This window comes from Onychomys torridus, chromosome 16 (assembly GCF_903995425.1).
Source record: "Onychomys torridus chromosome 16, mOncTor1.1, whole genome shotgun sequence".
Lineage (NCBI taxonomy): Eukaryota > Metazoa > Chordata > Mammalia > Rodentia > Cricetidae > Onychomys > Onychomys torridus.
Window position 1 is genome coordinate 46182640 of NC_050458.1, and position 25669 is coordinate 46208308.

Below are 25669 nucleotides of genomic sequence, written 5' to 3' on the forward strand. Positions count from 1 at the left end.
CTCCCATCTTTTGTTCAGCCAGGCCTGAGTTCTCTCAAGGCTACCCCATCAGAAACCACTTGACATGGTCTGACTCTGGGCCCTTGCTGAACATATGCCAAGTCCACCTGATGGGATTAGGGCCAGTGTGACCTCTAGATGCTGCTATGGAATAGGCCCAGGACCCCAGCCACACCTCTCAGCCCTGTGGATCAAATACAACAGACTGGCAAGTCAGTGTTTTTGATTTTATTCTAAAAAGTTCACACAGCTTCCCCACCTTTGTCCCAGCACTGGTTTGATGGCTCTGTCCCTACTTCATACCGAATCAGGACAGAACAAGGCTGGTGTTGGGCAGAAGGTACCTCTTAGCCCCCAGCAGGTATAGCCAGGACCCACCCACCCTCACCACCATCCCAAGGCCAGCGTGGCTGCAGTGAGGAGACGGGATGGGATGTGGGTGGGTGGAGAACTCCTGGAGAACCAGGAGGTGCCTCTGCCCTTGTGGCACTAAGGAGCCAGGAAGCAGGGCAGGGTGGCGTGTAGGCAATGGCAGGTGTCTGTCTACATGTCAAATACGTGTGGGGCAGGCCTAGGCAGCTGCATGCGAGGTTGGGTACTGGGCCTTGTGGCACACAGCTCCTCATGATGACCCTGTATCAATCCCCTAGCAGCTCTCCAGGCCTTTTGCATGTGAAAGCAGGTGGAGGTAGCCACACCCATCTCCCCCCACCCCTAAAAATATATGTATATATGTAAGTTGATATATAATATAGAGGTATATACACCTATACAGATTTTTGCCGCCAACCACTAAATGGTTACGTTATAGCAAGACTAAAATGGCAAAGGGACACAGGTCCTGGGACTGGCTGAAATAGGGAATGGGCAAGTAGAGGCCTGGCTAGGTTCTTCCTTAAAGGGAGAGGAAGGCAGGTTGGCTCCAGGCCCACTTGGGCCAAACTTCAGCCAGATGTGCACCTCTGACCTCAGAAAAGGAGGTCGAATTGAACTGGGCCTGGCCAGCCTCCCAAAACCTCAGCAGAGGTCTGGAGTTACTTCTTGACAGCTTATCTCCCCTGCCCTGGGTGAGCCTGAGCCAGGTGTAGGGTCTCTGCTGCAGCCTCCAGGGACTGTGATTGTCAAGGCTCACAGTCACAGGGAGCACACATTGGCTATGGTTCTGTGGCTCCCCAACTTCAGACCCTTCCCTAGCCTATGTCTGCAGTCAGAGGGCTACAAGCAAGAATCCCAGTGGAGCTGCAAGTCGTGGCCATCCAGGAAGTCTGTGGAGAAGAGGCTGGGGGCTGCAGTGCTGAGGGGGGCCAGGCTGAGCACAGGGCCGCCAGATGACAGTTCTAGCCAGTCCATGCTGTCCAGGTGGCCATCAGCCAGGTCCAGGCCCATACCACTGCTGGGCTCAGGAGCAAAGTGCAATTCAGAGGTGTCCATGGGTGATGGGGGATGGTCCAGGATGGCAGAGCTGCTCAGCATCTGGCTGTGGAGGTCGTCAATGAGGGAGAGGGGCTCTGGCCCTTCGTGCCCACTTGTCAACAGGGGCAGCCCCGTGCTGCTTTCCAGGAAGTCCTCCAGGCGCCCTGGGAGGGTGGGGGAGCCAGGTGGAGGAGCAGCCTGGGGGAGGTCATTTGAAGGCGAGGGTTGTGGTGTCAGCAAGGACCCACAGGCTGCTGCTGGAGGTGGCTTCTCCTTGCCTGGTAGGGATGGTGGTTCCTTGAAATATGCTGAAATCTCTGCCAACAGAGACAGTGGAGGGTCAGAAACCAGGTTTGAAATGCACAAGAAGATGATGGGACAATCCTTACCACAAACCAGAGAAAAACCTACTGACTTAAATACAGGAGATAAAACCATAGAACTTATAACTTGTTGGGAGCTGAGGATGAATGGTATAGTGCTTGCCTGGTATGCATGAGGTTATTCTGGGTTCAAACCACAGGCGCATGCACCGAAAAAAGTAAAATAGTGAAAAGACATGTCACCAAATGGGAGGAAGTATTTGCAGGTCACAGCTTTGATAAGGGAACTCATACACCCAGAATATATAAACTATTTGTAAAAGCAAAAAAACTGGGCAAAGGATAGGTATTTTCTCCAAAGAGCTACACATGGCTGCAACAGTTCATGGCATCACTGGTTATTAGGGAAATGCAATGCCTTGCCCTGGGAAAATATTACTTCATACACAACGGTCTGGCCACGGTCGGGTCAGAAAATAGGTGTTGGTGGTCAGAAGTGGAGCACAGATGAACACGCATGAGGTTTCCAGCACCAGAGGTGTTGGTGGGGAAGTGGGGTCACTGGACCAGTGTGCACGACAAGGGAAGGTGAACTAGCTCTCAGCAGCCCTGAAAGCAGTATGAGCTGGTTCCTCAAAAAAACTCAGGATGATCTAGCAATCTGACTTGTGGGGATGTACTCAGCCACGCATAGTTCAAGTGTCCAGTGGTGGACAAGTGGATGACCCTTGAGGACATGCTAAGTAAATAAACCATTCCCTGCCAGACCGAAACCATGAGTCCACATACAGAGTAGGCACAGTCAGACAGGGTGGGGGCTGTGCGAGTGTTCATCTAAGGGTGGGAGGGAGGCAGTGACGGCTGTGCAACACCAATGTACTGATGATGCAACTGAATTGTCAAGGTTGGTTCCACGGGATACAATACGACTTTGTACAAACCCTCCAGGTCTCTGTCCAGGGTCAGCTAGGCCTGTGTAGCGAGCTAGCTGTTCACTGCTTCCCAGATGCCACCACCCGCCCCTCTCCTACATCCCCGGTGTCCTTTGCGGGGCAGGCAGCGTTCCAGCTGCTCTTCCTCTACCATCCTTAAACACCAGACTTCAGTGGTTGCAACTCCTTCATTAGTCCCCTTGTCCTGGATGCTGAAGCTCAGGCCTGGGGCTCTCCTGAACTCCAGTCTACCTGCGCTGCTCAGAAAGGCCACTCAGCAACAGACGTCCCCTTCAGCCTGAGAACTGAGCATCAAGCACACCCCTCTGGCTGCACTTCTCTAGCTCGGTGCAGAGTCACCGCACCAGGGGCTTGCGTCAGACCACTCTGCTCTAGGCTGCCTACACTCTGCCACCCGGGGCCAGGCCCTCGTGATCTGGCCATGACCTCACGCTCTTCTGCCCTCTTCCCTTACTCCACAGCCCCCAAGATGATACCCTCCAGAGCCTGCCCTGGAACCCTGAATTCCTAGATCTTCCCCTTATCACAGTGCTACTGTCCAGGTATTTTATGACTCTCCGCGCACACTGTAGGCCACGTTCACCAATCTGCAGGGCTGTGGAGTCCATGTTCCAAGGACCGTGCCTGCCCAGGCCTTCAAGATGATGTCATAGGCCTGCTGCTCTGTGACTAGAGGTAAGGCAGGCAGCTGGGGTGGGGTTTACCTCCACTCTGAATGAGAATATCAAACAGGTCGTCCATCTGCTGACTGGAAGAGCCATTTTCCTGTGGGAAAGAAACAGAAAAAAACGTGAAAATCCAGATACCACCTAAGCTTACGTTGGGCAGCCTAGCTTGCGCTGCTTCTGCCTTGTACTGGGTGTTCCTTATGCTCATCCCCCAGCACATGTGGGGCTGGGGCCTTGCCCGAGGCTAGGCCTACTGCCTTAAAATATTTATTGCACATATGTGTGTGTCTGTGCACGCCATAACGTGTGGAGGTCAGGGGACAACCTGCAGGAGTCAGTTCTTCCTTCCGTGTGGTTCCTGAGGCTCAGACTGGTTGTCGGGAGTGCCTTCATCTGCTGAGATAGCTTGCCAGCTCCCAGCAGCCTCACCTGCTGTTTCGGCTGCTGACTCACAGTCTCCTCATACCCAGGCGGCTCCTTCTTCAGCAGAGATGTGGGGGCTGCAAACGAGCGCTGAGGCGGATGCTCCAGGTCCATCTGCGCAGGTGGCCCAGGGGCTGGAGAACCAGGCTGGGACAGGGGCTGAACAGGAGAAGAGTTGTTGGTGGGGTTAGAGGCAAGGCTCCAAATGTGCCAGGGTGGGGAAGGGCCCCCCTCAATGCCCACAGGTAGTTAGCTAGTGAACTTTTGGGAGCTTTTGTGGAAGCCACTAAGGAAGAAGAGATACAGAACGGGGTAAACATGAGGCTGTGAGAGTGACAGGAACAGCTGGCCTCAAGAGGGCCACTCTAGGGAGCAGGATCCTGAGTCTAAGGCCACAGCCTCCACAGGACATGGTTCACTCTCCACCCATCCACGAACCACCCCAGCCCCTGCCAAGTCAGCTACCTGCCGGGGGCTCCCAGTGGGCAGGCCAGGGCCCTCTGCGCTCTTATTGGTCACAGTGAGGATGAGGTGAGTCCCTGTAGAGTCAGTGACCAGTGTAGGAGGGGTGACCCTCTTGAGGAAGCTGGTGCCCTGTGGGCCCAAGAGCTGGGAGGCAGGGGCCAGGTCTGGTTCAGGTGGCCCGGCTTCCTGCTTCACCACCACAGGCTGGGGCCCTGGAGCTGGGGCCTGAGCGTCTCCATGATTGGTAGTGGGAACCACCAGGCCAGGGCCAAAGGCACAAGCAGAGCCCTGGGGCTGGCCGCTCAGCTGGCAGCTGGAGAAGCTGCTACCTTCCCGCTTCACAGGGCTGCTGGCTGGGGCTGGGGCTGGCTGCTGGGCCCGCTTCTGCTGCTCCAGCTGCAGCCGTAGCAGCTCAACCAGCTGCTGCTTCTGCTGGAGCATTCGGGTCAGCTCCTCAATCTGCTTGTCCTTCTCCTGCAGCATCTGGTCCTTGTCCAGTCCCTCCAGCTCAGCCTGCGCACCAGGGCACAGGCAGCAGGACGAAGCCCGGGCACCCTCCTCCTTCACGAGGATCTGCAGCGGGGAGGCCTGCAGGGTGAGCTGTGTCAGCGGCGACGTCACCATCTCACCAAAGGCATCCCCCGGTGTGGAATTCTCATCACCCGTGCTGAGCAGTGATCGCTCTGAGGGGGTGGGAGACACGGGGGGTGTGGAGCCCGTGCTGCCAAACTTCACCATGCCATTGCTGGTTACCGTGGCCACCACCATCTCAGCTGGTGCCAGGCCTGCGGTTACCAGAGCTGGCGCTGTGCTCAGCCGGGCCGCGGGGAAGGCGACGACTACCTCGCCGGCCTTGGACAGGAGAGAGGGGGCGGCGGCGGCGGCGGCGGCGGCAGGGGCCTTGGAGGCTCCTGGAGCTGGGCTGACTTGGTCTTGGTAGGCACGCAGACGCTCAATCAGCTCCGTCTTGGTGCCTGAGACGGGCAGTGACCGTAACTTCAGCTCCTGCTTCAGCTCTGCCACCTGCAGGGGTTGAGAGTTAAAGCAGCCTGGGGGCTGGACAAGGAGGACAGGCTGTGGAAGGTGGGAGGCCACAAGTGTGCAGGTCAGTCCTTCATCTGGGTCCCCTGGCCATTCCCGATGACTTCTGAGTCCTCTGAACAGTCCCTGCCAGTCCCTCCCTACAGTACACTTCCCTAGCCCGACATGGTGCCTGGAGCTCGGTGACTTCACTGGCTACACCAGACAAGGAAAGCTCACTACAACCTTGAGCTCCTAAAGCTACTGAGCAGAAAGGACAGGACTTGAGTCCTGCTGGAATTTGTCAACCCAAGACCCCCATGAATGTAGTCTGCAGGGATCCAGGTGGACCCAGGAGGACAAGTGTTTAATAGACCTGGCCTATCCCACCTTGTGGTTGGGGGCAGAGAACACAGGCTGGGCCAGGCTGAGCCCCTGGCACTGACTGGCAGAGTGGAGGCGGGTGAAGCTGTCAGCCCTGCCTGCTGCCTGCTCCCCTCCCGGAGGGAACAAGCCCCTGCTGCTACTCAGTACACCACACAATAATGGAGAATAAGATACATCCAAGGGCCGATACCGTTAGAACCACCAGAGAGGCCCAGAGCAGGCTCTAAGGGGTCCTGTCATGGCAGATCAGATCTGGAGCCTCCTCTGCCTTCTATCTTATGACCATGGGGCATCACCATCTCTGCCTAAAATCTGCCCCTTATTCTTCATGGGAGAGGCCTAGACTTCTGTAAGAAAGGGTCAGCCACCGACCTTCATGTCATCCAGGTTGGCTGGCAGGGTTCCTGGTTTGCCGGCCAGTGCGGTGCTGTTCTGACGTGCCAGCCCGTTGAGCCCTGGGGTGCCTGCGCTGGAACTGCTGCTGGTGGAGAGGCTGCGTGACGGGGTGGGGGCACCGCTTCCTGGAGTCTCTCCTGCTGGCCTGGGGCAAGACAGAGACAAGCAGCTCACTACCTGCCTAGTCTCTGCAGGCCGGGGCCTCTGCAGCACCTCAGGGACTCGGGCTCCTACTTGGGCGGGGCAGGCAGGATGGCCTGATAGTTGTAGTGCTGCTGCTGCTGCTGCTGCTGCTGGTTGAGGATCTGCAGCTGCAGGAAGAGCTGCTGCTGCTGCAGGATCTTGGCATAGGAGGAGTCCATGGCGGGCGCCCCCTTGTCCTGCTTCTGGTCCGGGGGGATGTACTGGTGGTACTTGAGTTTCTTCACCTTCGGCTTCAGCTCCTTGGCCTTCTTGCTGCGCTGAGACTTTTCACTGGCAGACTTGGGTTGGCTTTGCTGAGGGGACATGAGACAGTGCACTGGGGGCCAGTACAACCTCGCCCCATGCCCAGCATCTTCTGAGGAGGCACCCACCCCTACTCTGTGAGACTGTCCCTGTCCTGACAGACATGGCGAGCTGGAGGAGAGAGCAAAGATGGACCACACAAACTACGACTGAGCTGTGCAGCATGGCCATGCTCCAAGAGCGCCACACCAGCCTCGCAGAGTCCCACGAGGAAGGAGCAACTTGGAAACAAGTTCAGAAGGCACTTGCCCAAGGCTGCACCTGTGACCTTGTTCTTGATCCAGCCCAGGTTGCCACAATCTTCTGTTTGTGCCCCGGGGGCTCCCAGCTGGCACAACTTTAGGGGCCTGGATGGTCAGAGGACTCTCGCCAACCAAGAAAGGTCAGAGGGCAATGCTCAAAATGCCTGCCCTTGGGGCAGGTAGACATAGATGGAGACAAGTCACCAGGGGAGTGCCAAAAAGGACAATGGGAGCCTAAACTGCCGAGCTGACAAAGGTGATGGTGGAGGACAGTGTAGAGAAGGCCGGGGATCTCAGAGGAGGTGCTGAAGGACTGGAGGGTAGACCAGAAGGCAGGACTGGGAGGGATGGTACTCAATCTACTGCTGGCACCAGGGATCCAAACCACAAGCCACTGAGGAATGCCTCGGCACAGAGAGACTGCTCTGTCAAAGGTATGGTCAGAGAGTTAGGAGAAGCTGGGGACATCTATGACATCCATGGGCTGTAAAGAAGACAATGCAGGTCTCGGAGCAGTGCCCACTGAACAGAACTGTGCCAGGGAGCATCCAGGAACACTACAGCCAGACAGGAGGCCTCCGGCCAATGGAGCACTCAGTGAATACCAGAAGAGAACCTGGACAGTTCCTGGGCGGCCAGGGGTTGCCATGTTGGCGTATGTCGTTGGTGTGTATGGGGAGGGAGCCAAGAAAATGAGCGTGGTAGCAGAAAGGACAGGTGGAACTATGGGCACTGTAGGTGGCTCTGCCATTGGCCTGTGTGCACACAAGGCCAGTAAGCCCAACGCTGTGTCTCCCATAGCCCCTCCTCCCCCAGGGGCTTCAGGGGAGGGTGGAAACAAGCAGGCTGCAGGCCCAGTGGCATGACCCCAGGCACACCTGTCTCAAGACAGACAAATGGCATTTTAACTGTGTGCGTGTGAAGGTCAGAAGACAACTTGTGGAAGCCGGTTCTTTCCTTCCACCATGTGAGTGGGTCGGGGGATCAAACTCAGGATGTCGGGCTTGGTGACAAGTGCCTTTACCAAGTGAGCCATCTCTCTGGCTCAAGCCTCTGTGTCCAGCCTGTGGTAGGATACTACTATCAACACAAACAGGGTGAGAGAGTGTTCAATGGCCTACGACAGTAAGTCAGCGCCACCACGGCAGGACAGAGATGAGAAGAAATTCCAGTTCACCTTAGGTCAGGTCCTGGACCCCACCCCATGCAGTTGTTCCCACGGCTAGCATGACATCAGAGCAGGACTTCCAAACACAGGGAAGGGAGGAAGTACCTTAATGAGTGTGGGGGCAGGCTTGGCAGTGGGGACAGTGGTTCCATTGGTGAGGCTGGGGGGCAGCAGAGGAGGGGGCGGCAGAGGAGGCTGCTCTGCCAGGAAAAGCGTCTCTCCAGGATCCGGACCCACTGGGAGTTGAGAAAGAACCTGGAAGGAATGGGAGGAGTGAGGACCCCGGAACCCCCAAATGGAGTGTATTTAACTTGCCCTTATGCCCTCATGGTCGGAGTGCCCTCAGACCAGCAGGCAGCTAGGAGTGGAGCCAGCCAGAGTGGTGGGCCAGGGAGGCTGAGAACCCTGCCACAGGACCCCAGCCTCTAAGCTCAGCCTGCTAGACTTGGGGTCCACTGCTGACATCAAGAAGCTGTCATCTGGGGGCTGGAGAGATGGTTAAGAGCACTGGCTGCTCTTCCAGAGGCCCTGAGTTCAATTCCCAGCAACGACATGGCGGCTCACAACCATCTGTAATGAGATCTGGTGCCCTCTTCTGGCCTGTAGTCAGTCATACATGCTGTATACATAATAAATAAATACATCTTTAAATTAAAAAAAAAAAAGAGGTTGTCATCTGAAACAGGACCCCACATACACTTATCCCTCAGGCACAGCAGGAACTGCCCATCTTGCCCAGGACAGAGACCTGACTCTGGGCAGCTTTGGCAGATGTGAGGAAGAATCTGGAAACAGGTAAACTCACCTGAGGGGGTGATGTAGCGGTGGCACTGGGCAGTGGTTCACTGACTCGGGACTCCAGGGGTGATGGCACTGAACCCTGGGACTCATGGCTGGCAGGCTGCTCAGGGGATAAGGCGTCACTGCTGTCCTCGTCAAAGGAGGGGCTGTCTGCTACCTTTGGGTAACTCACCTGGCCCACTGAAACACAAAGTCCCTGTGAGACTCCTGCAGCCAGAGTACAGGTGGAAGAAGTGCTGTAGGGACCCAGCCCTGGGCCCGAGAGGCACAGTAAAGAGAACCCAGTGACCACCCTGCCTTAGTTCAGAAGCACCGTCAGCATTCTGAAACAGGCTTGCCAGAAGCTGCCTGGGTTGCTAACAGGCGAAAGAAAGCCCTAACTTTTGGCCCCGTGTGTCATGTCTTCTCCAGTGCTTGCAGTCCACACACTGAAGGGCGTGTACCGTCACCGAGACCATGGGACAAGTGAGCACAGCTCCTCCTTGGGGCTCAACATAGGCCACAACAGGTCCCTGGAAAGGGACACCCACCTCACAAGCACACCAGGTCGTTGCAAGTGTGACCCCTTCAAAGGCCTGTGAACCAAGACCTAGCGTCTGGGCAGCAAAGGTGCTAGGACAATCTGCTGCCATCGCACCCTGAGGGGCCAGATCCACATCCTGACAGAGCTGGCTGACACAGGGCAGAGGCAGGGACAAGGGCCCCAGTGTGGGAATGGTAGTGAAGGAGAGGTGGAAACAGGCTAGGGGGATATGTCAAGAGACATGTCACAACCACGGCCTCCACAGCCGGGGAAGAGGTGGGGACCCAGATGGAAAAGAGGAACAAACCCACAGCCTCTTCCTCTCCAGCCGTGACCTGAGGCTTTCTACACCCGAGGGACCGAGAAGGAACATCTGAGTTTCTCCCTCAGCAGGGGACTATGCTGATGGGCTAGGAACGTCAGGGTGAGGCTCGCCCTTCTGTCCCTCACCTGTCCCTGAACTTCATGCCAATCCTACAAGCATATCTTTCTTACTCCCAGCAAGGGCATCTGCTGAGAGGCAGCAGCCAGGTGGGGCCAATGTGACAATGGTGTCCAGGCTGAGAAGCTGCAGCTCGCCCTGAGCTGGGCCCATCAGGATGGAGACCATGTGCAGACCGGTACCATAAATCCTCTATCCTCTCCACACCCAGCCACGTCCTGGAAGCAAAGCTGGATGGGCCCGCCCCCTGGGAGGGGATGACCCAGGGATGTTGGAGCAGAGCCAACGCTCTTCTGAGAGGGCACCCTGAGGAGACACTCAGGTCTGAGGAGAGGGCATGACTGGAAACTTAAATGATCGCTGCGTGGTCTAAAGAGACAGTGGAGATGTGTGTGCCCATGGGCACGAGTGTGTGGGTGTGAACACCAGGCTCTCAACAGCCCCACCACTCCTGTCTGAGACAAACATGGGACTGAGTTCCACTTCCTCCCGACTGCCTCCCCTGAACGCCTCCTCACATCTCCTGGTGCACCCCTGTCCATGGCTACAGTAAAGTTCACCTTGGACACAGCCCCTCTCCAGCTTCCTCACCAATGATGGCTTCCTTCAGGCTGCACTCCACAGGCAAGATGTTCTTCTCCACCAACTCCATGGGGCCAGGCCTCTGTGCGATCTTCTCATTGAGGTCATCAGCCAGCCTGGCTCTCTTCAGCTTCAGCTGCTTGGCCTGGAGAGAAGGCTCAGCCGAGGTCTCTGCCATGAGGGAGAAGCGGGGTCGGAAAGATGGAAGGAGAGGTCACCGTGCTGTCCTGGGACCTCCAGAGCACCAGGAGCTAACACAAACAGGGTGAAAAGCATGCCCAGGCAGAGAAGGCTGACCTGGCTCCCAGTGTCACCGGACAACTATAGCCAGGCCAGGCCAGCCCCAGGAGTGTGGGAGAGTGTCTGAGGTGGAGCTGCATAGCCAGAGGAACACCACCTGAAGAACAGCCCCTGCTCACTTAGACCTGGGCCACTGAGGCAAACTGGCTCTCAGTGGCTTCAGCTGCAACATGTGGGGTTCTAACTTAGAAGGTCTTCTCCACACTCCCAACACCACCAACGTTAGCAAACAAAGAGTGGGCCTACATACGACACTTTCTGGAACCCAGAGCTTTCCTTTGCTAAAACCACAGAAGGAAGGTGTGGCTGGGCCAGCCGCAGTCTACCTAGGTGAGTGCGCCTGCTATCCCAGGTGCTTAGGTAAAGAAATGCCAGTGAGTGAATGAGTGAGCAAGTGAGCGAGCAAATGAATCCACAAACCAAGTGCACTTTTTACAAGAGAGATAATCTCTGTCCTGGCAGACAGAAACCTTTTTATTCCAATGGATGGTGGACCCAGGAGAAGGGTCAGGTCAACCTGGGCGAATGAGTCCATGCTTCTCATATACTCCCAAAAGCCAGTGGCAGCCACATAGCTGTGTCTGATTGTGAAGCCAACAGCAGGCCCCTGCCAGCAGAAGATGGACAAGAGCAGAAAGCGGAAGGTACCAGAGCAGAGTGGAAATGGGGTCAGGCCAGCACCTCCAACCTCACACACCTTCCAGAATGTGCATTCTGACCAGCTCCGATCTCTCTGGCCGGGAACGGATCTTCCGCTTCAGATAATCCTCGGTCTGTGGAAAAACAATCCAGTCTCAAGGCTGGACCCAAACTTGTGATGTGTATGGACAGGACCACAAAACATGCTTTCGCTCTAGTGACTGCTGCTGTTCACCTCAGCAGCTTGGTGACTACAGGGGTCTGAGGCAAGGGGAGGGGAGGTGTGAGAGTGTATCCCAGCCTCCAGCTGCGTCTGTGCATCCCTCTCAGGCCACTACTGTATGTGTTTAAAACTACTTTGTCTTGTTTTTCAAGACAGGATTTCTCTGTGTAGCTCTGGCTGTCCTGGAACTCTCTCTGTAGATGAGGCTGGCCTTGAACTCACAGAGATCCATCTGCCTCTGATTCCCAAGTGCTGGGATTAGTGGCGTGCGCCACCATCACTGGCCAAAACTTATACTACACAAGTAATTATAGTTAGAGAATAAAACAGTAACCAGTTCAACAGGACAGTTAATGTTTTTCTGGTGTCATTCTTTCATGGAGTTTGATTCCGCAAAGCTGTAATCACTCTGGATGTAATTTATGTCCTGTTTCAAAAACCTTGCATTGCGTGATCTCAAGAGCATTTTCAATTCAGTCTGAATGACTGCCAAATGTAATACTAATTTTGATACATGGTGTCAGAGCTCTAGTTCCTTAAAAGTCCAATGTCCTCATTTCTGCATTTATTAGACTCTGGAGAACTAAACCATTCCCTCAACAGCCACCGAGCCCCTGCTGCTTGAGGCTAATTCTAAGTGCATGTGACTGCAGAGCCCATACTCTTCGCTCTTGAAAAAAAAGCATTTTTCAAATTATAACTCAAGACCAGCCTAAGAAAGGAGAGTACAGGATGGGGCAGGGGAGGTTAGAGTTAGAAAAGAAACTATTGGGGTGCATCACTTAGAGTAGAGACCAGCCTGGTTCTCTTGCTACTGGCTGCTGCCCCAGGACCCTGTGGCAGTCCTGGAGCCCAAGCCTAGAGATGGAGAAGGGAGCTGTGGGCTCTGGGTGCGTCAGCCCATTTGCATCGAGCAGAGGCAGATGCTCAGCTCTCACAGACGGTGGCTCTAGGGGTAGCCCAATGGAATCTAGCACTCGAAAGGCTGGAGGAATTTCCAGCTTAGAGAACTCAGGCAGGTGCTGGGAGCACTCACCAGAGAAGCCACACCTATTCAAATACATCTCTTGTCCCCTGGGTACTGAGTCACAGCCATTGTAACAAACAGGAAATCTACAAAGGATGCCCACTGTCTAGGGCCTGACTACCTAGCAGTTACTAAGGACGGACCAGTACAAAACCGGTCTGCTCCTGGTGCAGAAAGTAAAGAAAGGGGCTTTGTGGCTGATGCCACTGAAGGCATTCCTGGGGCTGGAGGACCCAAGCAGCTGACGGGGAAGAAACCAGCCACACAGTGGGCCATGTCTGAGAGCTCCTCTGGAACCTGAGGCTGCCGCAGCAGCCACAAATGGGTCTCCAAGAGATGCTGTCCTCACGGGAGTTACAGACAGAGGGAGCAGTCACGTGACCAGAATCCTGTAAGGAATCCTCTGAAACACAAGCTGACAGTTCAACCTCTCACTCAGGTGCAAAGTAGCTTTTCAAAGCTCTGAGTTGGTATAACTGAGTAAAGCAAGTTATACTGTGACCAATCCAATATTTTCATATTTTAATTTTTCATGTTTTAATTAAGACAGTTTAGTGTGTGCTTAAATAGTAAACCTGTTATTGTAATTTGGAAGTTATTTGTGAACAGATGTGCAACATGTGCACCTGTTACATGAATATATTTACCATGTGTTAGTAATAAAATTATTTTGCTAAACTATATATATAAAATATGGTTGGTGAAATGGCTGAGTAGGTAAAGCTGGTTGCCACTGAGTCTGATGACTTCAGTTGGATCCCCTGGACCTACACAGTGGAAAGAGAGAACCAACTCTTGCAAGTTGTCCTCTGACCTCCACACATGTGCTGACAGACAGACACAGACAGACAGACAGACAGACAGACACACACACACACACACACACACACACACACACACACACGAAACACAGTAAGTCTGGACTCCACAGATCTAGGATTGAGCTCCAGCTTTATCCCCTTCTAGCTGGACAGATTAGTTAACTTCTGCTGCATCTAAAACAAGGGTGCCATCACCTGACTCATGAGGGCTCCCGTGTGGACACACATGAAATACACACAGCCTCCCTCACTGTCCGACAGTGGTGTCTAACCAGGCCCGCTGTTCCCTGAGCCAATCTGCCTGGCTGTACTGCTGACCCTTCCTCCTTGCTGGGCCTTCTCTGGCTCCCATCAAACGGAAGTGAGTGCAGTCTGTTTCTGTTTCTTGGGAGCCATGACTTCATTCTTCCTACTTGCTAACATTAATCATGACTTTCTAAAGAGAAAAACCAGTCTCAGGAGTAAGTACATTAGGCTCTAAGAATGGTCTGAGGTCCAGCAAGCCAAGGCCAGCAGCCCTCCAGTGGGAGCAGGAGAGGAAACGTGAGCTAGTCACTTCCCCATCTCCACCCACATCAGGCGCAGGACATTGCACAGGGCTGGAGGGAACTGAAAGGGATGGAAGGATGCAGTTGAGGTGCTCCCACCAGGGGTGTGGCTTCCAGTGCACCCATGGCTGCTGTAGAAAGGTATACGTGGATGTTGCATGCTTTGGGGCAGATGGAGATGGAAGCTCACTGGAGCGCTCACAGGCTGTGGGCGGTGTCCCCAAGTGGAAAGTCTGTTCATGGGTAACACTGGCACTGGTCATCTCCATGAGGTTCACTGGGATCAATGGAGGGAAGCAGAGTGGTCTTCAAGGCCAGGTTTGGGGAGGGAGCTCTGATGACCTTCACAAGGGTTCCAAGGCACTAAAAAAGAGTCTGCTAGGGAAGGTGGCTGGGGAAGGAGGAACCAGGAAAGGCCTGAGATTTCTACTGTTTAGAGCTCTAAGGTGAGGCTGTCCCCAGAGCTGTGCTAGACTGGAAGGGAATGCAGCTGGTGGATGACGCAGACAGTACTTGGGAAGGGAGCCTTACCCTGGCCCGCTCCAGGCTCCTTCTCTGCTCGTGAAATGCAGCTGGACTTTTCAAAGCTGTTGAGAAAAGAATCATAGAAGAATTACTTTTAGAGACTGAGGCTGGCTCAGTGCTCAGCACCAACACCACTTCCAGTGACCAGCACGGAAAACTCCACAACTGCAGCAGAAATGGCGTCTTAAGAGGAAATGCCTCCCTGACACCTAGGGAAGCATGTGTCTTTATGGCTAGGTGCTTGAAGACCCTTGTGGCAGGCAGCATAGCTGCCTCTCCTGAGCTTCATTTCAGTCCTACACTACTCCCAGTCTCCTCGTTAAGCCGCCAAGACCGCCTGGTTCAGGATCCACCTTGCTTTTTCAGTCTCATTAGGAACCGGAGTGACCGGCTGAGATAGTTAAACCCCAAAGGCCCGTGTCTTCTTCAGCTGGTACCAAGAGCACTATGAAATGAACTCAGCTTCGTCTCTGAAAACTGGAGAACTCTGTCACTGTTGGCTGGTCCTGCTGAGGGACCCCTGCTGAGAGGGGCCGGACCCTCTTCTGGCCCCTGCGACAATGACAAGGACCTCAGCTTCTGTCTCCAGTGGCAAGTCCAGCCGCAGCTCCTCTGCAAATGCACCACGAGCACTCCCAGTCTCTTGCAAGGTGACACACGACAATGTCAGACACTGGGGAGACATGGGGCTCACTTCACTAGGGAACAGTGGCAGCAGGTGAGAATATGCAGCCTGTGGCCAGTTTCACTTCTGCTGTCCGAGGCTGCAAGCAGCCGGGAGACTGTGTGCAAAGATAACCCTCCAGTCGGCTGGCTGTGGCAGGAGGGTTAGGGTAGAAGCCGCTAAAAGTAGCAAGAGCACAGATAGGACCTATCCTGCCTGGCCTCTGTGCTTCCGCCCTCACTCCCTGGGGCTGGGCCAAAGGGCATGCTCAGGAGCTTCAGAGTCCCAGCAGCATTCTGCTTAAATTAAAGACAATTTAACAAATAGTAGTAACAGCCAGGAGGTGGTGGCACATGCCTTTAATCCCAGCACTCAGGAGGCAGAGACAGGCGGATCTCTGAGTTCGAGGCCAGCCTGGTCTACAGAGTAAGTTCCAGGACAGCTAGGGCTACACAGAGAAACCCTGTCTGGGGGTAAAAACAAAAAAACAAAAACAAAAACAAAGTAACAGGAAAGAACTTCATTTTAAGAGCCCAGAGACCCTTCCATTTTGTGACAGCAGGGGGAGCTCTAGACTTAACAGACAATTTCAGCACCAACCAGCACAGGTTTCTCCTCAGCCCACCCAGCTGGAGGGAGAATCATTCCGGGGAACCACCCAGGATGCCCAGAGGGAAGGAACCTGGCCCCTGCTACCGGCTCCACTGTGCAAGGCTGTACCACAGCAAAACTGGCTTCCAGGGCCTGGGAGCAGAAGCCTGGCCTGAGAGGGATGGGTTAGTGCTCCCCACCCCCACCACAGCTTTAGCTATGGGATGGCCTGGAACACAGCACAAGTAAATACCAGGAAGTGGACGCTGGCCACTGGCACCCTAACGTTCACTGTCAGTCTGCTGTGACAGCACACCCCACAACAGCATGCGAGGGGTGCTCTGTCTACTTCCCCCACGTCTCACAGAATTTCCCATTCGTCAAAGGCACACGGTAACATTCAGTAAGCTAACGAGTGGACAAGAAGAAGGTTCTAAGTGGTCAGAGATGGGACATAAGAGGGTTCTGCAGCACAGTGTGAAACCTTCCGTTAACAGCCAGGACCCAGAGTCAGATACAGGTCAAAAACTCGGAAAAGTTCCTGCATCAGGGGATTGTGTCCCAGTACCAAGTCCTAACAACTACTTCTGGCATGATGCAGAGTGTGACTGATTTTTGGAGACTGAGACTCTGTTCACCTCCTAGAACACTAAGACATCAGAGGAGCTGGAGAGATGGCTTTGTAGTTAGGAGTGTTTGCTTATGCAGAGGACCTGGGCTCAATTTTCAGAACCCACTTCGGGCGGCTCACAATAGCCTGTAACTCCAGTTCCAGGGGATCCAATATTTCCCCTTCTAGTTTCTGAGGGCATCTGCATGTAATATGCTTCTCTCTCTCTCTCTCTCTCTCTCACTCACACACACACACACACACACACACACACACACACACATAAGTAAATAAACTATTTTAAAAGAGTTAAGCTGGGCATGGTGGTACACACCCTTAATCCCAGCACTCAGGAGGTAAAGCAGGAGGATTTCTGTGAGTTCTGGGTCAGCCAGGGTTATGTAGAGAGACCCTATCTTAGAACATCCAAACACACAGGTGAACCAAACACACATCCACACGGCCGGAAGCACACACCCACAACTCAGGTCGAGCACCACTGCCATCAACGGTGACACTGGCTGAGTCACTGGCTTGATTCTCTCAGACCAGCTGGTTCTGGGCTGCAGCCATAGATGATGGTCTAAACCCCTGGCTACCTGAATATTCTACACTGGCCCCCCAGGGGTAATGCACAAACCCGGCTTCTAGAAACATGCCTCACAAGCACAGACACAGCTCAGTACAGGGGTGGTGCATTCTCTTCATACACCAAGACCAGGTGCCAACCAGTGCAAGATGGTGAGAGATGAAATGACCACGGTGAGAGATGAAATGGCCACAGTGGACATAGCTTCTGAACCCACTGAGCTAAGGGCACTCTCTCACATGAACGAGAAAGAAACTAATATTCACTGAGTGCTTATTTACAGGATAGGGATAGGCTGAGATTTTTTTCTTTTTTTCTTTTTTTGTGGTCTCATTATGTAGCCCGAGCTAGACTCAAACTCAGGATGATCCAATCTTTCAAGTTCTGGGATCACAGGCATATACGACCATGCAAGCTGCTAATTCAGATATTTAGTATCTTAGTATCTTTAGTATTTTACCCAAGGAGGGCTGCAGAGAAGGCACAGTGAGTAAAGCATTTGTCACGTACATACAGGGACCCGAGTTCAAATCCTCAGCACCCACATAAAGGCAGGCACAGGAGCACATATCAGTAACCTCAGAGCTCACAAGCCAGGGAGATTCACGCACAGTAGTCAGCAGTAGGGCAATCTTGTTTCCCGGTAAGGGCAAGGCCGATACTTGAGGCTGTTCCCCCACGTGTGCTCACACAGACACAGGAGCACATACACCTGTGGTAGGTAATGTTCCATTTATTAAGCCCCAAAAAGTTAGAAAAAACTAGAAAACAGCAGCCATGGCTACAACTTAATTCTGTTAAAGAGAATTCTTTCTGCTTCTCTGAGTTCGTTTCTCAACTTTAAAAAACAGAGAAGAAAAGAACCTGTCAGATTGGTGCACAGTGGGGTGGAGGTGTGGCATGTCAAGGCTGCACCAGTTAGGTTAGATGTACCAGTTAGATGGAGACCTGACTATGGGCCATGTAGAGAGGCAGGCTTGACCACAGCAGCAAGCAGGAGATACCGGGACACAGAAGAAGGGCTTATGGACCCAATCTGAGAGACTCCAGGGCTTTCAGACCTGGAAAACCAGTTTGAAGACCAAGGCTTGGGTCTTGGAGCAGCCTTGGGTCTTACACAGACAGACTGGGGTGCAGGGGCGGGGAGAATCCTTGTGCTGGACAAGGCGGGGCGGGAGACTGAGAAAGGACCAGAAGACTCCTTTGATAACACCTGGAACCTAGTCTCGGGACTACTGTTCTCGGGTTACATCACAAAGCCACACTGGCTGAGATGTAGTTAGTTACCCACCAGTAACCAGAGCGTGGATCCCATCCCGGTCCTCTTTGGCCTCCCCTTCTCCCTTCACCTAACCCTGACCAGCACGCTGGCTCCTGTCATCCTTGGCAGCTGACTCTGGGCTGTGTGTTTCTCTCCATTCTCAACCCTACTCCCGACAACAGGTTTGGCCATTTCAAGAGCTCCTTCTGCCAGAGGAGACCAATGGCCCCTTCCTTTCGGGCTGTGAAGACTTCTGGCTAAGCATGTCCCAGGTTCATGTGGGAGGGACTGGAGCTCCTGAGTCCCTGGGGTTTAAGGTTGGGCAACCCCCGTGCATGCCCGGCCAGCTTTGTTAAAGCGCATTACAGAAAGAAGGTGGTTTGGTGATGGAGATGTAAGATGATATGGGCAAAGCCCTGGGTTCTCTTGATACAGGATCAAGTGACACTGGGGATCCCAAATCAGCCAAGATGCCATGCTAAGGAGAGGAGACACAGGGAAGCAGAGTAAAGCAGAAAATGGGTTTTAAAATCCTGGCCTTGGGCAGCTGCAAAGACCAGGCTCTTAAGTGTGCAGCCAGGAGGGATGCGCCCATGCGGACTCCATCTCCCCCTTCCTTGCTGCCTGGAAAGGTCCAGAACATCACTCATTCCAACGTTCATGTTCCCAGAACCCCAAGAAGCAGTCTCTACAAGGAGAAGCCCCCTAAGATCCATGCAAACACCAGAGCTGTTAAGAACACACATTTCTGGGGGCAGAGGGCAGTTCTCAACCCTTTCTCCACCCTGGGGCTCTGATGATGCTCTGAGCAAAGGCAAGCATACAGCTTGGACTGAGCAGGGAGAAGGAGAAGCCTCAGACCCAAGGACGCACTGGCCAAGAGCTGTGGCATTCCTAATCACAGCTTCAGCCCTAGACTGGGCCCCACCCCGTTGGCTGTCAGCAGCTGATACCCTGGACCTTCTGCAAGCACCTGTCTTCCTCGCTGACAAGCCTGCTGCCTTAAATGAACACATTCGTGAATAAGAAAACACAGCCATGATTTCCATCTGCTCAAGAATGCACGGTCTAACCCTTTCAAGGAGGACTCAGAGTTGTGTTCAAGGTACCTACAAGGGTGTGTGTGTTCACGAGCTGAAGCAGGAAGGGCATCTGGAACCAGTTCCAGATTTGCTTAAGCATCCAGGCAAGGAGGCCTCCTAGGACCCACCAGGCAGTTCTGGAAATGCTTCTCGTTATGGACAGCTCTTAGCCATGAAGCCCAATTTCTCATTCCCCATGGACTGCCCACCTCCCTCATGTCTGTCTGTGTGCATGTGGGCCTGGGTCTCTCTACAGAAAGAAAATGGCAGTTCAGCCCTGGCTGCGCATCAGGCTCACTCCAACTCTGTACTCAGGAGATGCACACTATAACTTATGTCACACATTAGCAGATCTTCCACACTCAGCCTTTCTTTATAGTTGTGATGGTTAGGTTTTTAAACTTGTTTGTTTGTTTGTTTGTTTGTTTGTTTTTAGACAGGGTTTCTCTGTGTAGCTTTGCACCTTTCCTGGAACTCACTTGGTAGACCAGGCTGGCCTCAAACTCAGAGATCCATCTGGCTCTGCTTCCAGAGTGCTGAGATTAAAGGCGTGCGCCACCACCACCCGGCAACTTTTATTTTTTTTTAAAAATATTTTTATTTTATGTTTCTGGGTGTAACTGCATGCATGTCTGTGCACAATGTGCATGCAGTGCCCTTGGAGGCCACAATGTGCATAGTACCCCTGTGACTGGAAATAACAGATGGTTGTGAGCTGCCATGTGGGTGCTGGGAGTTGAACCCAGATCCTCTGGAAGAAGAGCCAGTGCTCTTGACCACTAGGCTATCTCTCCAATCCCTTTAATTTTTCTACTTCCTTCCTCTTCCTCCTCTTTCCCCACCCCACCCCCTACCCTTTCTTTGAGACAGGGTTTCTTTGTATAGGACTGTCCTGGAACTCACTCTGTAGCCCAGGCTGGCCTTGAACTCAGAGATCCACCTGCCTCTGCCTCCCAAGTACTGGGATTAAAAGCAAGTGCCACTACTCAATTTTAATTTTTATTCTTAAAAGTACATTTTTAAAACTTAGTGTGTGGGTCAGTTTCCTCCTTCCTACCAGGTGAGTCCCAGGGATTGAGCAGGTCATCAGACTTGGTGGCAAGTGCCTTCACCCATGGAGACATCTCCAAAGCCCTGGTGGTTAGTACTGTTAATCTGAAACAATCCGGAATCACTTGGAAGAGAATCTTAATGAGAGGCTGTCTAAAACAGATTGGCCTGTGGGCACGTCTGTGGGGAGTGGGAAGAGCTGCCTTAGGCATCCTTAGGCAAGGGATCCTGAACTGTGTCAGAGAGAAAAGGAGCTGAGCACAGGCCTGCGTGTGTGAACTGAGTCCTCTCTGCCTCATGACTGTGATTCGACGGGACTAGCTAGTCAGTAGGGGCTTCGATCACAAACAATGGTGACTGTAGTTTGGAACTGGGAGGAGAGAGATCGTTTCTCCCTAAGAGCTCTGGTCCCGGTGCCTGAGCACTTCACCGCTTTCTCTACACTGGCAACACGACGGGAGGATTTATATATCAGCTTTAACCTTAGGCAGACAAAAGCAGCACATTTCCTAGCTATTCCTTCTCCCTTTCCTGAAGAGGCCAACATGGAGGAAAAGGGGTCACTGGATAACCAAACTCCACCCAGAGGAAACTGAAGCCCTCGTCAAGTCCCTGGCCCCCAGCACACGAGTGTGTTGCCCAGCTCTGGGGACTTACCTTTTCCAGAACTCCCACCACACAAGGCCAGTGAGAGGCAGACAAGGCAGGCTTCTCCTCTCTCTGGAGATGGGGAGGGGAAAGAGGCTTGCAAGAACACATGCAGAGCCAGGCCGATCTCTGTGAGTTCAAGGCCAGCCTGGTCTACAGAGTGAGATCCAGGACAGGCACCAAAATTACACAGAGAAACCCTGTCTCAAAAAAACAAAACAAAACAAAACCCAAAAAGAAAAGGCAAAAACCAAAAACCAAACACACGCGGCAGCTGCCGTCGCTCTCAGGGAGATACCTTTGCCATCAACTCTCTTTTTTGCAGGGGGTGGGGTGGGAGGTTTCAGAGTCAGGGTTTCTCTGTGTAGACCAGGCTGCCCTGGAACTCACAGAGATCCGCCTGCTTCTGCCTCCTGAGTGCTGGGATTAAAGGTGTGTGCCACTGCCGCCTGGCTTCCATCAACAGAGTAGCAATATCCTCCATGAAGTAAATGCCAGAAACCAAGAATTTCCCCAAGTGGGGTTTAAGACAAGGGCATTCCAGTGGAATTCAAGGGCCTCTAGAATCCTGGGCTCCAAGAAGTCTTACCTATAGGGGCTTGGCAATTTTGGAACCACAAAAATTTGAAAATCACTATTCCACTAGTCAGAAAGAATCCAGAAAGTGGGGTTTAAAATACACTCGTTCTCTAGCACACTCTGAGTGATGAACAACACAACACGTGGAAGGACTTCATGAACTTTCTCAACAGCCTGGTTTGAATTTTCAGCTCTGGGATATGGGGGCCATCTGCCTAAGACATCTGCCAGCCCACTGATTGCCAAGGTTGACATTTCAACTCTGCTGACTTCACGGCTGAGGAGTTCTCATTTCTGGAGCTATATTCCTGGGAGTCAAAGCTTCAGCAGCAAAGCCTAGCACACGTGAGGTCCTGGCTCTGAAGTACTGACAAATAAATGGGGCTTTGTGTTGTTTTCCTCAGAGCAGGGCTAGAAGCTAGCCTCTGAGTAGACTGGGGCGTGGTCATCACACCTAGGCGGTCTACCCAGACAGACTCAGGAAATGGAAAGGGCCCCTCACATATTGCAGGAAGGCAGAGGCTGGCTACCCCGCTGATATGTAAGGGCTGCCGTGAGCATCAAGGAGATGATCCTGGGATTCTATACCCAGGCAGAGGAGGTTCACTCCAGGGCACAGTAACCCACTGGTACAGCTGAGGACCTAGAAATCGTGCAATGAATTGCAGGCGCTTGCTTGGACAACTGTCCAGTCAGAGACTATGCAATGTTCTTCAAGAAGCATCCATAGCACAGAAGAAACTAAGCACCACTGATTTAACACAGGGTATCATGACAGAAGTAGAAAGCTGCCTATGGACTTCCAGCCTCCCGTGGCAGGAATGGACAGCACCCTGGCAGGCCAACAGTAACAGTCTCTCACTTCTGACTCCTCAAACGTGACCTCCTGACAAATCAAAGGACCTCAAGTGAGCCCCCTTCTCTGTCTTCTCTCACATAAATCAGGCTGGCCCTGACCTTGCTTATAGCAGAAGACATCAATCTTGAGCTCCTGCCCTCTCCCGAGAGGTGGGATGACAGGTATGTACTGCCTCACTGGTTTATGTAAAGGGAGTCAGAGATAGCTTTCTCTTTATGGCCTACAAGCACTCGGGAGGCAGAGGCAGATGGATCTCTGAGTTCGAGGCCAGCCTGGGCTACAGATGGAGTTACAGTACATCCAGAGCTATGTAGAGATACCTGTCTCAAAAACAAAACAAAAATTATTTATTGTGTGAGTGTATATGGGGGGTGGGGGCAGGGTTGGTTTGTAGTTGAGGGGGAAGGTTGGAGGACTCGAGGGAGTTGGTTCTCTCCTACTGTGTGCATCCCAAGGATCAGGCTCTGGTCATCTGGCTTAGCAGTAAGTACCACTTCCTGACAGGCCATCTCACTGCCCTTCAGCTAATGTTTTGTTTTGTGAAGTGGTGGTACTAACTTGTAACTTCGGCCTACATATCACTATGTAGACCAAGTTGGCCTTAGACTTGTAGAGATCTGCCTCCCTACTGCTGGGATCAAAGGTGTGCCTCTCTTGATGGACTTCCAAGTAATCTTCTTGATGGAGGTTTTATACAGTTTTATCATCTTTTAAAAGATCAGGAGGGTAGTGTTGCTCTTCATGATTTGTTCTTAGTTTTTGAGGTATAAATCTAAAGGACAACATTTTGCAAGGTGTAATAAGTGAGGAGGGTATAGTAATGTACACCTGGTCTACAGAATGCGTTCCAGGCCAGTCCAAATGCATCTGAGACCCTGTCTTGGAACAAACAACAAAAACCCAAAAGAAAATAAAGGCAGCAGAGGAGACCGTGAGGCTGTCCGCTGCTACTGTGCTCATTCTGCAGCCCAGCATCCTGAGGTCGAGCTTCATCCTCAGCACCACACATAGATGAAAGACAGAAATCATGATGTGTCAAGTGGAGCCTGGTACATCTGATGATGGTGATGATTTAGATTCTTCAGGAATAGGGTATTATTCTCTGAAGGACAAAAATGATTTGCAGTTTATCTAAACAGAAGACTAAGGGATCTTCATACAAAGTGGTCATTTTGGGTGCGTGTGTCTGAGTCTGTGCGCTTTGAGCCTCCTTTCCAACTTCCAGATCATCCTCTCTCAGCTTCCCAATTGCTTGACACCATGCCTGACTAAGTCTTTCTTTTTTCTTCTTAGCGGTTTTGGACTTAACTGAGGAAGGAGGAAGGGTGTATTGGAATCGTAGACCAGTTTGAAGCCTTTGGCTGCAGAATGACGTGAAAGCCACATGTCAACACCAGTGGCAACCATGAGGACCTAGCACTCTTAAAAGTTGGCTTGCTGACCTGTGCCTGTAGACCTAGCCTGGGAAGGTGGAGACTGGATGACCCCTGGGACTTGCTGGCCAGTCTAGCCCAGTCATCAAGATCGAGGTTCAATGAAAGACTGTTTATAAAAGAAGCTAGAGGGCAGCAGGTGGCTCAGTGGGTAAAGGTACTTGCTGCCAAGCCTGAACACCTGTGTTGGCTCTCCAGGACCCACATGGTAGAAGCAGAGAAACCCAGATAGTTGCCCTCTGACCTTTATACATGTGCCAGGATGTGTGCACCCCACAATACACAACATTTTTAAAACATAGAAGGAAAAGGAAATTTTAAAAGGGCCCAGAGGGATGGCACAGTGGTTAAGAGTACTTTCTGTTCTTGCAGAGGACCAGAGTTCAGTTTACAGCTCTCACATTGGGTGACTCACAGCCACTTGTGTTACTATAACAAAATACATGAAATAATCAATTTATAAAATGAGAGTTTTGCTCAGTTTGTTTTAATGTGTATGTGTGTTTGCCTCCATGTATGTCTGTGTACCACATGTGTGCCTGGTGCACATGGAGGTCAGAACAGGGCATCAGATCTCCTGGAACTGGGGGTACAGTGGTTACATGTAAGCCACCATGCCAGTGGTAGGAACCTGATCTGTGTTTTCTGCAAAAATAGCTGGTGTTATGGTTTTGAGATTATAGTACATGATTGGCAGGCCTGTGGAGAGACGGCACAGTGAAGAAAGCTGTTCAGTTCACACAGCAGGAAGGGAAGGGAAGCAAGGATAAGCTGGGGTCCCTCTCTCCTTGTCTTTTGCAAAGCCACACCCTCCTAAAGGGTTTATCTCTTCTGGTTGTAGCATGGTCCTTATTAAGGACCAAGTCTTTAACACATGGACCTCTGGGAAACACTCATAGAAGCCACGGCAATCAGATTCAAAGTGTTTGGGCCTGGTGTTTCACCCCTTAGTGTACCGTATCTCTGACATTTGTTTGTGCTGGTCTGTGCACCCCTCCCCTAGCTTTGGCCTTTCCCACCACTGGTGGGTCAGGTGGGAGCTTCTAGAGCAGTTGTACCTCGGATCTCTGCTTCCTGCATTCATCCTTTCTGTGTGTGCATATGTGTGTGGTGGGCAGAGGTACTGTTCCCCAGGCCCCAGGGCCTTCCATCTCCCAGCCCTGGATGCACCACCTTTTTTAAAATGTATGTTCCAGAGATTGAATTTATGTCCCCAGAAGCACTTTACTGATGGAGCCATCTCCTGCACCCCTCTGTCTTGGTAGTTGGCTTTTGTGTTGGTTTGGGTGGGGGGACAGCCAGGTACCCAAACAAGGGTGCTGTTAAGCCTGCGTACCATATGAAACAGGATATGTATTGAATGCTCGTGAGTCAGCTTGGAGCTGCTTGCTCTAGAGGTGTGGTCCCTTCTCTACTCAAGCTGTGTTCCATTCTTATTGTCATAATCAGGCCCTGGAACCATTGACACGACTCTTTCATTAGTGGTCTTTGTTGCAGACATTTTGGTAGGTGTAATGTGTGGGCTGAACATGGATAGAGTGGGGGTCGGGCGCTTGGTGTTGCTTCATGCACATGCTATTTCTTCTCAGGGTGAGAAGGGAGGAGACCTAATCCAGTTTAGCAGGAGGCAGAACACTTTCACTTTGTTCAATGCTAATCGTCACTGGGTGTGGTAGTAAGTGTAGCTCCTCAGAAGTCACATGACTTGCCCTTGAGCTCACTGCCACTTAGAAACAGGCAGATACAGCCCGGCTTTTCTGGCTCTAGACATGTTATTGATTCCTGAAGGAAACCGTTTATAGTGGTACTTACCCACACCGGGATCTTCAAGTCTGAAAGTACTTGAAGGGGCTGGGGTGAGGCTCTTGCCTGCCATGCATGAAACCCTGGGTCCAGACCTAGCCAGC

The 25669-nt window shown here is 52.5% G+C and overlaps 1 protein-coding gene across 1 annotated transcript in view; it reads right to left on the reverse strand.

Moving 5' to 3' along the window:
- Positions 1–213: 213 nt before the first annotated feature.
- Positions 214–25669, reverse strand: part of Mrtfa (myocardin related transcription factor A) — a 27977-nt gene continuing 2521 nt past the window's right edge. Inside the window, exons 2-12 of the mRNA XM_036207597.1 lie at positions 14403–14458; positions 11311–11386; positions 10323–10484; positions 8771–8946; positions 8071–8220; positions 6283–6545; positions 6025–6193; positions 4246–5268; positions 3787–3939; positions 3394–3454; positions 214–1730 (exon numbers count right to left, since the gene is read on the reverse strand). Coding sequence (XP_036063490.1) covers positions 1216–1730; positions 3394–3454; positions 3787–3939; positions 4246–5268; positions 6025–6193; positions 6283–6545; positions 8071–8220; positions 8771–8946; positions 10323–10484; positions 11311–11386; positions 14403–14458 — 2804 coding nt within the window. The 3' untranslated portion in view covers positions 214–1215. The remainder of the gene's footprint in view (positions 1731–3393; positions 3455–3786; positions 3940–4245; positions 5269–6024; positions 6194–6282; positions 6546–8070; positions 8221–8770; positions 8947–10322; positions 10485–11310; positions 11387–14402; positions 14459–25669) is intronic.